Source organism: Staurois parvus, unplaced genomic scaffold (genome assembly GCF_062004578.1).
Source record: "Staurois parvus isolate SC_StPar_1 unplaced genomic scaffold, SC_StPar_1.0 ptg000686l, whole genome shotgun sequence".
NCBI classification, from domain to species: Eukaryota; Metazoa; Chordata; class Amphibia; order Anura; family Ranidae; genus Staurois; species Staurois parvus.
The window spans coordinates 1,099,352-1,114,746 of record NW_028318482.1 but is presented as its reverse complement, the minus strand read 5'-3'; the positions used below and the strand labels follow the sequence as shown (position 1 = coordinate 1,114,746).

The 15,395-nt window shown below is 42.1% G+C and overlaps 1 protein-coding gene across 1 annotated transcript in view; it reads left to right on the top strand.

Annotated features, from left to right (window-relative positions):
• Positions 1–15,395, top strand: part of LOC149447432 (ATPase family AAA domain-containing protein 3-A) — a 118,722-nt gene that overhangs the window by 58,162 nt on the left and 45,165 nt on the right. Inside the window, exons 8-11 of the mRNA XM_089652553.1 lie at positions 6,468–6,623; positions 8,623–8,679; positions 12,146–12,271; positions 14,814–14,938. Coding sequence (XP_089508679.1) covers positions 6,468–6,623; positions 8,623–8,679; positions 12,146–12,271; positions 14,814–14,938 — 464 coding nt within the window. The remainder of the gene's footprint in view (positions 1–6,467; positions 6,624–8,622; positions 8,680–12,145; positions 12,272–14,813; positions 14,939–15,395) is intronic.

Here is a 15,395-nt window from a genome sequence, read left to right as displayed (position 1 = left end):
TCCTTTAAGCAGAGGGAAGAAATAAGTTGCACCAAGATTTTTCAATAATCTTGAAAAGCTTTTTGTGTTTACAACCCCCTTGACGTATGTAAACACTTATCGTCCCATAGGGTTAGCCTTAAAGTGGAACTGAACCTAAAAATAAAGATTTGGTATGGTATAGGGAGCATCTGGAAATTCTTACTGAGCCTTAGCTGTATCCTGAAAATGTTATCTTTTTTTTTTTATTTCCTCCTAAAAAAAAAAAAAACAAAAAAAAAAAAAATACCAGCATCCTTCCTCAAATTAAGGCTCTCACAGCCTTAATAACATATCTGCAATCTGAAACTAGGGCCCTACTGCCTCTTACTCCTAGTCTGATTTGTAGTGAGAATTGGTGATGTCACTACTGTACAGCTTACTGTTCTCCTTACTGGAGGGTCTTGACATGAGAAAACACCCTGCCTCTGCCAAAATGTCCACCTCCACACAGAAACCCAGTGAAGAGCAAGCCATTGTATACCCGTAATGAGGGAAGATCAGCTGCAGGAAGAACACACTCAGGTTCTAGCATAAATTTGCACACCAGTTTGGTGCAGAGGAACTTGAGTGGCTGGCACAGAGCCTTGCTCTCAACCCTTCTTAACACCCTTATGATGAATTGGGAAGTCGATTACAAGTTAGTTCTTCTAACCCAACTTTAGTGCTTCTTCCCTGAGGAGTGGAAACTGCTAAAGTGGCAAGGGTAGGGGAGCAATTCTATATTAATACAAAATACAAAAAAACGCAGCGCTAATCATAAACGCATTATGCCAATAAAACATAAGTCCCAATTCATGAAGTCCCAATAATATTCCCACGGTCCACCATCACCAGGACACCCAAATGGTTCAGCCCCTTACTAGAACTTCTGACCGAATAACACCGGTCAATATAGGTGAACATATGAATCTTGGAATCAGCAGTCCTCATCCAGGTTATTATCAATCTTCCCCTTTAAGAATCTGAAGTAGGTCCTAAAAGAGTACTCTCGTCCAACAATTGGGTAAAGGATAGAAGAAAAAAAAACACTCATGGTGTAGTATTTGAGTAATAAATTCACCCTGTTTAGTTTCAAGTTACTCGTACATTGTTATGGATGGTTACCAGCATTTGTATTAAGTTTCCAACCAAGAAAATGGCCGCCGTCCCTTCAAAAGAACGTGATGACGTCACGCCGAAGATCCCATGGTGGACCACGGGAATATTATTGAGAGGTTTTATTGGCATTATGCGTTTGATTAGCGCTGAGTTTTTTTGTATTTTGTATTATGTTTATTGCCTAATGTGCGAGCTACTTTTCTATGTTATTGGTTTAGTTTAGTTACCTAGATGCAGGTTTTTTGTTCTTTAATTCTATATTAATGCCAGTTTTGTGCTAGAACAGGGCATGTCCAGCAAAATTGTATACGTATATGTGATGGTCAGACTTTTAGCCACATAGTGTATGTTTGATTTAACTGGCTTCTTATCAAACTGGCATTACTATGTAAATGTTTTTAATTCTGACAGCAGTAGGGCAAGACTGGAAGCTTCTTTGCTGGAGGAGCTAATGAGAAACGTCTAGCATATTCTGTAGCGCTGTGATGCAATTTGGTGCTATAACAATATAGAAAGTTAATAAACAAAAACTTAAAAACTAAACACACACACTACAATACAAGGCTAACATTTGTTGCATATAACAGCTGTGAACATTATACAATGTTTGCCTAGCATAGAGCTGATTAAAAATGGCTGACATTTAAAAATGTTATTGCTGCATTTATACAGTTTTTAATGCCTCAGCCTGCCTTTGGGACACACAGACAAGGCAGGCTCTAGACAGAAGAACAGGGGCTACTGAGCTGTGGCTAATGAGGAGAAATACTCTACCTGTGGTCTTTCATCACTGTGCTAATGAGTCTCTAACAAGGTCTGAAAAGTCATGTGGTTTTGAAAAAGGCGCATAACGGGCTTTATTTAACCTCCATGGTGATAGGAGATGCAGTAATCAGACACAGAGACCATGGCGGATAGTAGCTCTAGTCCATCATGAACATTTTCCATTTAAACTGGCTTGGTGAAAAAGGCTACCTGCTGAGTGTTTATAATTTTTATCCTTGTTTTCATATATGTGTCTGGCTGCTTTGCTGCCTAAATTGTTAAATCACAGCACTGCTCCAGGCCTCTTCAGTCCATGCACTACCCAATCCTGGATGCAAGCTCACCACTCGGCTGTTTCAGGCCAATAGATCCGATGCACATTAGACTTCAGCCCAGGAAATAACTTGACCAGAGGTCAATATTCACCCTTCCTAGGCTCTTCCTTCTAACACATTTCACTGTGCAGTAGAGCTTATTCATAGAAATGAGAGTGAAGTATATTTTGCGCATTAGAAGTATAACTTTTATAGGTTCGTTAAAAATATAACTTTTCTAGGTTGGCTACAGATAAAGAAAAACACACTAAGGTGCTAAAATCGCAATGCACCGATGCTGCCAATGACATGTTTTGGGCATAGCTCTGTAAGTGGGTGGTAAAAATGACTCGGTTGATGCAAATTGATTGTGCCCTGACATCAGGTCCTTTCTTATAGTAGAGGCCCGGTCTTCAGCATTGTCTGTGAATCCATGTCTGCTGACAGATGAAAGTCTGTCCTAGTGAATGAATCATAGCAGCCTTGGGAAAGGTCACTGTTAGAGATCTTCTGTCACCCCCCAGTCTTGAGCAGTTTGTGACCTCTCATCAAGCCAATGGTGAGAGATTTACTCTCATCCCTAGGGAAGAGCTTGGCTTTTATCTTCTAAGTTATGTATCCATTCCTTTGACTGCTGTGATACTCGCCTAATAGGAGCTGTCACTTCCCCCTGCTGCCGGATTCTTCAATTTGAGCTCTGCGTGATTGTTACTTGCCAAGTAGTAATAGCTAATGTTTCCCGTTTTCTTTTGCTATGGATAAGATGGGAAGGTCTAATTTTAACCTCAAACACAATAACTTGTTCCTGCTGAGACAGATCGTACTCTTCCTAAAACTCATTTATGATGGTGCGCTCATGCTGCTTTGCAACATGCTCGCTGGCAGCCATCTTGCCACCTGCTCCTATTTGTAGCCTCCTGACTGGATGTAGTGGTGCAGTGAGAGCCAAGTCAGCAAAAATAAAATGTACACTAAATAATAGTGTTTACTATAGATTGGGAACTTATCAGAACAGGAAATTAAATTGTTACTAAACCTACAACAGTAAAATCAGCCTGTATATGCAGTAAAGCATGCTTGTTATACTCACTGTGGAACCTAAGGGACTGATTCTCTGCATTGTGTAAAAAAGATATTTGATCCTGCCTGAGCTGCACATGCTCAGTTTGGTGTATATTGCTAGAGAGTTTTTTTTTTTTTCTTGGGTGAGTGCATGTGATCAACACAGGGCCAATCAGCACTTTCCAGACAGAGGGTCAGGGGTCCCTGCAGCCTCATAGGACAAACATGGGAGAATGGAAACTCCTCCTACAAGCTTTAACCAGTGCTCTGCTGGAAACTGATAGAAATCTCAAGACTATTATATACTGCTGATGAGAAAAGGTATTTGGCAGTTTATATTTACTTTAAATATTTGTATTTCCATGTTCTGTGTGCTTTGGGAGACCAGATATAGGTTCTTGGCTATGTTAGAATATGCAGAGAACTTCACTAAGCACCATCTAAACAGGGCGCAGTTTAGTTTATTGATAGCACAACTCTGCATGAGCCGAAAAAAACCTCATTGACCTTTCAGGCTGTGAACAGTTGAGCACATATCAAAGATTTAAAGTGGTAGCCATAATAAACATATAAATCCACCACTTGAATGCTTAAATGAGCATCCTCAAGTAACAACAAGTTGCACCCCTCTTACCTCTACAGGATGTCCCTAACATCTGGACACATAGATAATATCATTGTTTTTCTCCCAATATTCATTTTGCCTATGTGTCCAGACTTTAGGGACACCCTGTAAATTTCCCGACTGGGTGCTATTGTATTATAATAGTGCTATATTACAAGCACTGGACTTTGTTGATGGGGTGTGCATTTACCTAAGAGGGCCTCATATTTTTGGGGCTCCTGGATGCTCTAGAATAGATGTACTGACATGTACAGGTGCCTGCTTTAGCAAGTTAGCTGCTTTTCCTTGTGGAAAGCACACTTACATCCGTGATAATAGCTCAGGTGAAAAGCATTGTGCAGCCTATTACAGCCATGTCTATGATGGTGATTGGGTGTAGAGTGAACTAGTTGAGGCACACTATTCACCTAAAGTTCATCTTTTCATTTTAGATAGAGTAGGGAATAGTTAGAATCCCTGTCAGGCTTCTTTTGTGTCCCATTTGTGAGACTTATTTTCACATTTTCACCATGGGAAATGTAAGGAAATCTCTGAAATGTATAGTTAGTGATTGTAAAGCTTGACATATTTATTAAAATAACAAACATGTCATACTTTACCTACTCTGTGCATTGGTCTTGCACAGAGCTGCCCTGATCCTCCTCTTCTCGAGTCCCCCCGCCTGTGCCCCTTTCTCCACCCTGCTGAGTGCCCCCATAGGAAGCTGCTTCCTATGGGGACACTTGTGCATGCTCGATCCCCAGCCAGCTTGTTTGGGTCTATTCAGACACACAGCCCAGGTCAGCCCTGCTCTTTGCCCACAGGTTTTGACTGACAGCAGCAGTAGCCAATGGCTCACTCTGCTCTCTGCCAAGCCTGTGAGAGCAGAGAGAGGGGAGAAGAGCTGCTACAGATGTGCACAGTGCTGGATCAAGATTGGGCTCAGGTGGATATTTAGGGGGGGCTGGGGGTAAGCTGACATGGGAAGGTTTTTTACGTTAATGCAGAGAATGTTTTAAGGTGGAAACATTTTAACTTTACAACCACTTTAAATCCACTGTTAGGGCCTTTGTTGACTTCTGAAACACTTTTCTTTGTATACAAGCCCAAGGGAATGCATAAGCAGCTTTAAGCAGGTTGATGCAACTTAATAGGTCAGCAAGTCTAATGCACCTGGACTCTGATTTTTTATCTTTTTTAAGCATCCCCAATAGATTTCCAGTGCAAGTGGATTGCACCTGAAAGCATGTGTGTTAGCATTTCTAAGCAAGGCCAGAACCTGTCAACTTCAAACAGGTGTCATAAGAACAGGTGTACCCATTGCAAGATTTGCTCTCTCCTGTTCCAGTGACAACTGTGAATTGTTGGGTTTCCTATCACTTTCTGTCTCAGTGAAAGTGGTCTCCTTAACATTTGAGGGTAGATCTCCCCAGTAGGGGGAAACAGCGATGAAAGACCATTCAAAAATGTTTTGGATAGAGATACAGTTTATACCCTGACCCAAAATAAAGGCAAATATTTGCTTTATAGTATATTCTCTATATCTACGGTTGATAAATTGTAGCTATAACTTAATTTTATAAATGTCAGTGTGTATACATATTTTAAGCCTAGGGTTTAAAGGGTCATTTTCCTTGAGGTAGCCTCCCTGGCGGTATTCCCGAGTGTAGCTCAGGGTAAAGTTTCAGTATCAAAAGCGGTAACCCCGAGCTACACTCAGGAATACCCTGCAGCGTTGCTCCAGGATCTGTTCTTCTCTTACCTTGTCCTGCGATGTCCCCCCTGCAATGTCCTGGATGCATGCATCTGTCTTCTGGGTTCCGTCCCCTGCGATGTCGGGACGCACGGGGACGGAACGGCGGGAAATTTGAAAATGAAAAAAAGTGACATTCACTAAATTCACTACAATCACATAGTAAAACATTACTGTATCAAACCATTTCACATACATTTTGTCCCAAGTGCTTTGTCCTGTGCCCTGCCTACATTTTTACTGTTTCTGCCTGGAAACTGAAACGTCCATGGTGTCCAAAAAGTGTCCCTTTAGGTCAAAATCGGTTTTAGACCAGCTAGAGAACAGCGATAGTAAATCAGAACCACTTGCAGAATTGACTGGTAATGATTCGTGGGGAAATTTGTCATCGGACACTGAAAAGGTTTTTGCGACTTTGCTCAGTGATGTGCAAACTTGGCGCTATATTTCAAATTTCAGTGTTTTTGGTTTGATTATATTATTAAATTAAATGTATTATTATAATCATTTTTTATGATTATTTAATTATAATTTATGATTTCGTGTTTCAAATTTTAACATACCCAGGATGTTTAATAGACTCTTGTTTGGACAGATTTCAGTGAGTTATTCCTAAAAATTACAGTCCTACAATAAAAAAAATACATATTTCCATGCAAAAAAATGTACCGCTTTGAGCACAGAAATATGGACATAATCAGACCGCCGGGCAGGTTAATCTGATCAGTATTCCCTTTTGTATTGGCATTCTCATTATTCACGCTATCCTTGACGATTTTGTTTTGGTTTACATTAGAAAGAGTTGTGTATCATTTTCATGACCTAATATGTTGTACTTTTTTCTTTTAAGGCTACTGGATTGACCCTGCTTGCGTTAGGTATTTACTCAGCCAAGAACGCAACCGGTGTGGCAGGTCGCTTTATTGAAGCTCGCCTTGGCAAGCCCTCTTTGGTCCGAGACACTTCTCGTATAACAGTGGTAGAGGCCATCAAGCACCCTATTAAGGTGAAACTTTCATATAGATTGTAAGCTCGAAAGAGCAGGGCCCTTGACCCCCTCGTGTATTGTTTTGTTACTGTATTGTCTCATGTACTGTCCCCCCTATAATGTACAGCGCTGAGCAAACCTTTTAGCGCTATATAAATACTGAATAATAATAATATATTTCACAACATCTGGCAATTCCCAGTACAGTGGCCTTTGTTATCTTGACAAAAGTAATGGCTATTAGTAAAGGCAAGCATGAATCAAAGTGGTGACACCACCCCTCCTAGAGGTCCTTTGTGACCTCTTTCTAAGGCATATGTGCGGTGTTTTTGTTTGCTGAATTCCTGGCTTTTTCATGCCTGCATCCCTGCTGGGAAGATTTACTTTGACTTCCTGCTATAATGACCACACAGGAGATGAAAAGTATCTGCTTAATTAACACGCAATAATAAAAACCTGCCAGGCTTTGAGTCCTTCCCCACTCATATTTGTTTCTCTGTTGAAAAGAGCCTGCTCACTTCTGTCCCTGTGAAAACACTGGGCTGGATATTGGCAGCAGAAAAGAACTCAACTGGTTCCAACTTTTACCTGTTCAGTTCAAAGATTAACAAATTGGACAGGATCATGCTTTTGCATGCAGTAACCCACAGCACCATACTATGCATACATTAACGCTTTGCACTATTAAAACCACCTCAATACACTAATGCAGCGTTCTTGTGCTGCAGCACACCACCGTTCTTGAAAAATGGTCATGTACACTTTAGGCCATGCTGGGTTTTGTTGGCAGTCCTTTCAGAAAGAATGGGGTGCTTCAACCCCTTACCTGCAACCATATAGCAGATATACTGCTACACAGCGGCGCACAATCACATATATATATATATATATATATATATATATATATATATATATTGCATTTCTGGGTAGGGGGCACGCACTGCCGTTCACTGATGTCAATCATCCGGCGCTCAGTGATTACCGACAATCACCGATGGGAAGAAAGACTGTTTTGTTTACAGTCTTCCTCCCTGTCAGCTCAGGCACACTGCTCAGGATAGCTGTGCACAGCCATTCCGATCAGTGTGCTTACAGTGAAGCACACACCCTCCGCCCCCTAGTAAAACACTCCCTATACACAGTTAACCCTTTGATCGCCCCTCACATTAACCCCTTTCTGCCCAGTGCCATTAGTACAGTGTCAGTGCTGTTTTATAGCACTGATCACTGTATTGATGTCAGTGACACCAAGTTATTTCCCCCCAGTGTTCGAATGCCCGCCGCAGTTCCACTAAAAGTCGCTGATCTCTGCCATTACTAGTAGGGAAAAAATAAAATAATCCCAGTATCTATACCGCTTTTTGTAAACACTATAACTTTTCATATAAACCAATTAATTTTCATGTATTGTGAGTTTTTGTAGCAAAAACGTAGCAGAATACATATTGGCCTAGATTTATGACGAAATTTGATTTTTTTAATATTTTTTTTACTGGAGATGTTTAATAGTAAAAAGTCCAAATATTTTTTTTTTTCTTTCTCACAATTGTCTGTCTTTTTTTGCTTATAGCGCAAAAAAAATTCACAGACGATCAAATACTACTGAAAGAAAGCTCAATTCGTGGGGAAAATAAAAGGATGTAAATTTAATTTGGGTGCAGCATTGCATCACTGCGCAATTGTCAGTTAAATAACACAGCGCCTTAATGCAAACAATGGCCTGGTCAGGAAGGGGGGTAAATCCTCTGGAGGGCAAATGGTTAATGCAGCGCACATTGCTGCACCTTCACATAATTATGCACATGCCTTTTATTGCCACACTGCAGTCTTATGGCTGGCATGTTCACCAGCCCGAACTGCCAGACTAGCGCAGTGGGGGAGGGGCAATGTATTTGTCCACCCATAATTGCATCACACAGCATAGCTCTGTTTTTTTTTTTTTTTATCTGTCACAAAAAATCTTGAGTTATTACTTTATACAATTTCTAATATAATTTTTTTTCAACTTCATCATCAGGTCAGCAGACGTCTTTTCAGTAGAGTCCAGGATGCCCTAGAAGGTGTTGTTCTCAGTGTAAGTATTAGACTGTCCATGTAAACTGATCATTTCAATGCAACACTCAGCCAACCAATCAGGTTCTCACTTTCCTGTTGCTAGGGCAGGTTAGTACAGGAAAGGAAAAAGCTGAGGCTGGTTATTAAAGACATAGGAAACATGGTATGCTTATGGAGCCTGCATAGCTAGCTGCATAGTCCTACATCTATTATTTATTACAGGTAGTTGTATGGCGTCGGCAATTTACGCAGCTCTTTATATACTGTACATTCCCTATCTCGTATGTATGTATTATATTAGGGCCAATTTAGACAGGAGCTGATAAAATCTACCAGCACGTCTTTGGAGTGTGGGAGGAAACCGGTGTACCCAGGGGAAACCCAATTAAGCACAGCAAGAAAATTATGAAAAGAAAAAAACTACCTGTATTTGCTTTTTTTTTTTTTTTTGTAGCTAATCATGTTTTAATCTGTCATCGGTAGGAATATCCCTTCAATATTGTGCTGCCATTATAATTATATGGTGGCGAGGAATGAGCACAGAAGCACTATGGCTATTTCTGAATCCTAATTTTGGATTGTGTCTTTTGTAATTTATTTATAGATGAGGTACGGGAAGAGTTAACTTCTGTTGTGATTTTTGCCAACTCAGACAGGAAATGTCCCCAACAGGGAAAACAGTATATGACACCTTGTTTGGAGTACTAGAAGCTGTAGAGCCTCTGTCAGGTTTTTTATTACAGTAGAACCTAAGGGCAAAAAAAAACCATTCTGTACATCTCTGAAGTGCATGCACATTTCTCTGTGTTTTTTTTTCTTTTTTATAAGCCTGCAAGTACAGAAAAATATCTGTTCTGCCAGAAATCCAGTGAATTTGTTATTTCCTGTTTAAGCTGACAACTCCTGCCTCTGTTGTACTGAAATCCCAAGCAGTGTTGTCAGCCCTACCTGTAGTTTTGACTACAAAACACATCCTGAGGGGGGGAGGACTACAAAACACATCTGCCTTAAAGCGATAGTAAACCGCAAAAAAAAGAGAGAGAGAAAAATTGGGCCCCTGCGGGATAAAATCATCATATGCAAGTATGCACTGCATATGACAGACTTGCCTTTAAAATGAAGTTCCCCAGCAGAAGCGCTACCACCACCACTGACCACTTCACCATGTCTTCTGGGTTCGCGGGCTCTGGAGCTGTTTGAATGACCGAACCGTGATGACATCACTCCCGCGTATGCACACAGGAGTCATGGTCGCTGGCTCAATGAACGTCGTTCATAAACATACAAGGCCATATATGCGGCCCTTTGCACGCCTTTACTGGTGCTGCTGGTAAGCGTGCCTTTGAGTATCTGGCACTGTATCTGCCATTCCTATCTCATTTGCTATCATACCCTACAGTTCCTTGTGTTACCTTTCCATTTCCCAGCTGTCGCTTGCCATGAATCCAGTCTCCGGCTGTACTCCATTAAGTATCGGGGTCATCCTTGTGTTACTTGCTAAGAAGATTAATTGGTTGTGTGGACCCTTACACCTTTAACAGGCTCATGTGCGGAAAGGCTGCCATAAAATCAACCAGTGTATATTTCTCCTCAAGTGGCTTGTGACTGCTATTGATCTAACCCATAAAGACTGGACCTTATCTTGTTTTGTCTTTTTGAGGAAGCACTCTTTGTACTTTTTAAAGTGGTCCTGTTGGTGCATTACTTAAATAACAGGCCCCGTGTAGAAGAATATTTCATTCTTTCTTTATTGCGAATGGCGAGTAAATTCTTCCCTGACTTTACATTGCTATCCGATGCACACTGCTGTGAATGTGTTCGATAGCATATCCCCCACTGGGTGCTGTGGTTTCTCCCAACAACTGCTATGTTACTATAGGACACAGCCCTGGAGCACAGTTAGGAGACAGCTTATTGCAGTCCCCTGTCCCCCAAGGCTGGAGTGTAAGAGAAAAAAGCAGTACAAGGAGCCAAACTGCTCGGAGAAAGTGGGTTGAGTGACGTTGGCCATTAGATTGAGGACATCTACTGGCAGAAAAAGTACTGTTGGGGGGGGGGGGAATCTTTATAAATATAAAGTGCTTATCGTACAAATAAACTGGTTTTGTTTTTTTGGGGGTTTTTTTCCATGGGCTATTAACTTATGTTTTATTTTTGGCTGGATTTCTGCTTTAACCCTTTTTGTAAAAACTACATCTTTTTGTGAAAGAATCCTATCTGTTACCATACCCAGGAGGGGGGGCTGTGGGAAAGGAGGGGGGCAGCATGATGGGGGGGCATCGGGATAGGTGTGCAGGGGTAGCAGGACAAGAGGGGGGCAGTGTGACGGGGAGGGCAGCATAATGGGGGGCAGCGTGACGAAGAGCAGCATGACTGGGGATAGCATGATAGGTGAGGAGGCAGGGGGACAGGTGCAGGGCAGCGTGACGGGGGGCCACGGGACAAGAGGGGGACAGTGGGACAGGAGGGGGGGAAGTGGAATAGGTGTGAGGCAGCAGGAAAGGAGAGGGCAACGGAACAGGTGTGGGGCAGCAGGAAAGAAGAGGGAAGCGGAACAGGTGTGGGGCAGCATGACTGAGGCAGAATGAAGAATGGGGGGCAATGGGACGGGGGGAGGGAAGTGTGACAGGTGGGGGACAGTGTGTTAGGGGGGACAGTCAGGAGTGGGTAAGCACCAGTCCTCCAAGCTCTTATCTGTCCAGCAGCGGCTCCAACAGATGGTGTCAAGATCACTCCAGGAGGGGTACCTGTGTCCCATCTCCCCCAGGATCTCCGGCGGCAGCTGCCAAAGAGCTGGGGGGTTCCTCCACCCTGACCTCTTCCTCCTCCTCCACAGGCTCTCCACTGGCACCTGCTGGCCATCCTGCACATCCCAGCGCACACTGACAGCAGCCCCGGCCCTCACGCACTCCTAGCACACACCAATGATCCTCCCACCACTCTACCCTCCTCTGCAGCTGGTCCTTTGTCCTGGGCGACCCTACTTGTGTGTTGGCTTGGCTGTACCCCCACCCATGGTGGTCCTGCCGCCGACACACACAGTATCCCTTCTGCCTGGGAGACGGCGCCGTCCCCCTGTAAATTGCCGCACAAGGCAAACGCCTTGTTTGCCTCGCGGCAGATACGCTTCTGACCATACAACTTCATATTAGTAAATGTGGGACAGTTTGAACTTCTATTCCTCCTCCAAAATGTCAAAACAGAGTTGCTCTGAACCATAAAAAAAAAACTATTCCCATGATGCAGTGCATCCTTTCATTCCTTTTCTCTGTGTATATTGTGCAGTGAATCAGCATGATTTAGTGGTAGGTTGAGCACAGAGTTTTTGACACTAGACTGCATGTTAGGAGGTAAAGGTGGGTTAGAAGTTATGTTCACTGATTTCTACATCTCCTCCTTTTGGAACAATAATCGTTTGTTACTGTTCTGGTTTCCAGTGGGCAGAGTTTTAAATTGTGGGTTGGTCTGTTATTTCTCTGTTTCAGCCAAAACTAGAGGAACGAGTGAGGGACATTGCCATTGCCACAAGGAATACGAAGAAGAACAAAGGTCTATACAGAAATATTTTAATGTATGGTCCTCCAGGGACTGGAAAAACACTATTTGCCAAGGTAACGGGCTAAGCCAGTCTGATTTTTTTTTTTTTTTTCTTTTTTTTTTTTAACTGGGCTTTAATTGTATCTAAGAGGCAATGTCCTCAAACCTGACATTTTGGTTGATTATGGTAGAAAGCCACTCACACTTAACTTCCCGCCTGGCCTATTGTAAAATGATGGCTGCGTAACCACTCTGCAATCCTGCGTGGACCTCGTCCTGTGCTCTCCTCGTGCATGTGCTAGGGGATGCACAGCAGCACTATCTGTCACCCACTATGTCCACTGAATACAGCAGAAGACAGATCGTTGCACCAGGTCGGCCCAGGTAAAATGTGATCGCTGTGACCAATGAGGGCAATCACATGTAAATCGTACACAATGTCTTTCATTCATAGCAATTCATTGTGTACTATTGTGCTTTCCATGATTGGTCACAGTGATCACATAGTACAAGGGCCAGTCACAGTGGATTTGTACTACCATGTGATAGCATTGTACTGCTCTGGACATACCATGGGAAAAGAAAAAAAAATTGGAACCCCCAAATTTTACAAAAATTTAAAAAATTGTAACTTCAAAAAACTCACAATGCCTCATAGTAAATACTTTGGACTGCCTACTTTCCCAAAAAGGGTCAGTTGGGGGGGGGGGGGGGGTATTTGCACCATGGCATTTTAGGGCCTCAAGAAATGAGATGGGGCATCAGTACATAGTTTGTAGACTCAATAACGTTGACTCAGACTAAATATAATACACTGATTTGGGTTATTTTGATCAATAAAATGTAGCAGAATACATTTTCGTCTAAATTTATGAAGAAAGATCCTTTGCAAAATGTTAGAACACAAACAATGAAAAGCATGTTTGTTTGTTTTTCTATTTTCTGTGTTTATGTAGCAAAAGAATAAAAAAAACCCAGTGGTGATTAAATACCATCAAATGAAAGCTCTATCTCTCTAAAAACGAATAAGAATGTAATTTGGGTACAGTGTTGCATCACTGAGTAATTGCCATTCAAAGTGAGACAGCTCTGAAATCTGAAAATTGCCCTGGGCAGGAAGGGGGGTAAAAGTGTCCAGTATCGAGGTGGCTAATAATATCTCTGAAGAAATTAGTGGGGAGATCTCAGAGTTATTCACACCTTCTGTGGTTATAGTAGGGATTCAACTCTCCATGCTGGGTTTTTATCTCATTTTATGGAGAATGCCTCAGAAGGTGTGAAAACAAGAAATACAGTAGGTACGCTCATTGAGTGCCAGTGCTCACCATTCATAATTGTACATAGGTTTGCACACAGGTAACATTAACAGTGGCATTATCTTTACATTTTTTTCTGGCCTTTCAAAACTACACTAATGAGAACCAGTTATTTTCAGACTCCAGCATGAATTTAAACATTTAGTCTTAAAGGGATCCTTTCAGTTGATAGAACAGCAACTTTGACCTCTTTTAAGCTGAAACGCTGCATTGCAGTAAACAAGGGGGCAAATGTATTTTATTTATTCAATACAGGTGCTTGTATAGTACCGTCACTTTACATATTTATTATACAGTCACATCAGTCTCTGCCCTCAAGGGGCTTACAATCTAAGGTCCCTAACTCACATTCATACATACACATACTAGGCCAATTTAGATAAAAGCCAGTTAACCTACCAGCATTATCTTTGGAGTGTGGAAGGAAACCGGAGTACCTGGAGGAAACCCACATAGACACAGGGAGAACATGCAAAGACTGTGCAAGTAGAGCCATGGTTGGGATTCGAACAGATGTTCCTAGAGCTGCTGGGCGAAAGTGCTAACTACTTAGCCAACTGTGCTGCCTCCAAAATATACACTTTTTTGCAAGTAATCTGAATTATAATAAAAAGCTGAGTATTTGTAGCTCTTTGTATATGTCTAGACCTGACTGTTTCCTTTATTATACAAAGTACACAGTCTGCCTTCCCTACCTCCCCCCCCCCTTCACGGCATTCTAATTATTTCCTGCGGGGACCTTTCAAGAACCCCACTCCGCTTTTTAAGACTTCTTGTCCTTTCCTCTGTATAGTGATAAAGGGGTTAATATAATTGCCTGTCTGGTTTTGCCTGCCCGGCTCATGCACTGTGTAATTTGCACAGTGATCGGTTTACTGTACTGCCTGGTGCAGAAATTGCGCCTATTGATTTGTGGGCTGACAATGTGAGCTGTGCGGCTACCCTGTGTGGTCGTCTTTCTAATTGAGAAATGGGCATTATTTATGTGACACGTAGACACAGCACTCTGGTTGATGGGTTTGATATCCGCCCCCCCACCCTCTCTTCCCAAAAGAGAGATTTATGAGCATGTTCCCTTGTGGGCATTAGAGAATGTTTAACAAGATCATTGATAGAGCCGCCAGTGAGAAATGAATGTCTCCTGAGACCAGAAGCCTTTCTGTTATGTTGGTTCAGTGTCTGGAGTATATGGAGCATAGCAAACCAAAAGTTTATATTAGTTTGAACTTCTTGCCTTCTATGTATCGGGTAATTATTTTTTGATTGACTTTTAAAAAATAAATGTTTTTTTTCCCTGTAGAAATTAGCCATGCATTCTGGCATGGATTACGCCATCATGACTGGTGGTGACGTCGCCCCCATGGGGCGTGATGGAGTTACTGCAATGCACAAAGTGTTTGACTGGGCAAGCACTAGCAAGCGCGGGTGAGTAACCAAGTAGAAAGTGATAAGATCGGGAATTATTATAAAAACTGATTTGCGTCTAAACTGACCACATAACCCCTGTGCCTGGTTCCCTGTAGCTGTGATACATGTGGAATAATTTTATAAATTAGTTTTGTGTGCTCACACCTTTTCTTCAAAATGCTGACGCTCAGGAGGCCTAAATGGAGAACAAAAAAAAAAAAATCTCTGCTTCCATTAACCAATAGAAGGGGTTTTTCATGCATCTTTATGATGTTATGCAGTGGTAGGATGGGCAGAGACAGAAATCTGCTCCCATTGACTCCTATTGGTGCTTGGCAAGCACAGAAAAAATAGTTTGGGAAATGTTAGCCACATTAATGGCGGTGTGTTGAGTTATTTTGAGGGGACAGCAAACTTACACTGTTATACATGCTGTACACTCACTACGTCACATTGTAGCAAAGTGTCATTTCTT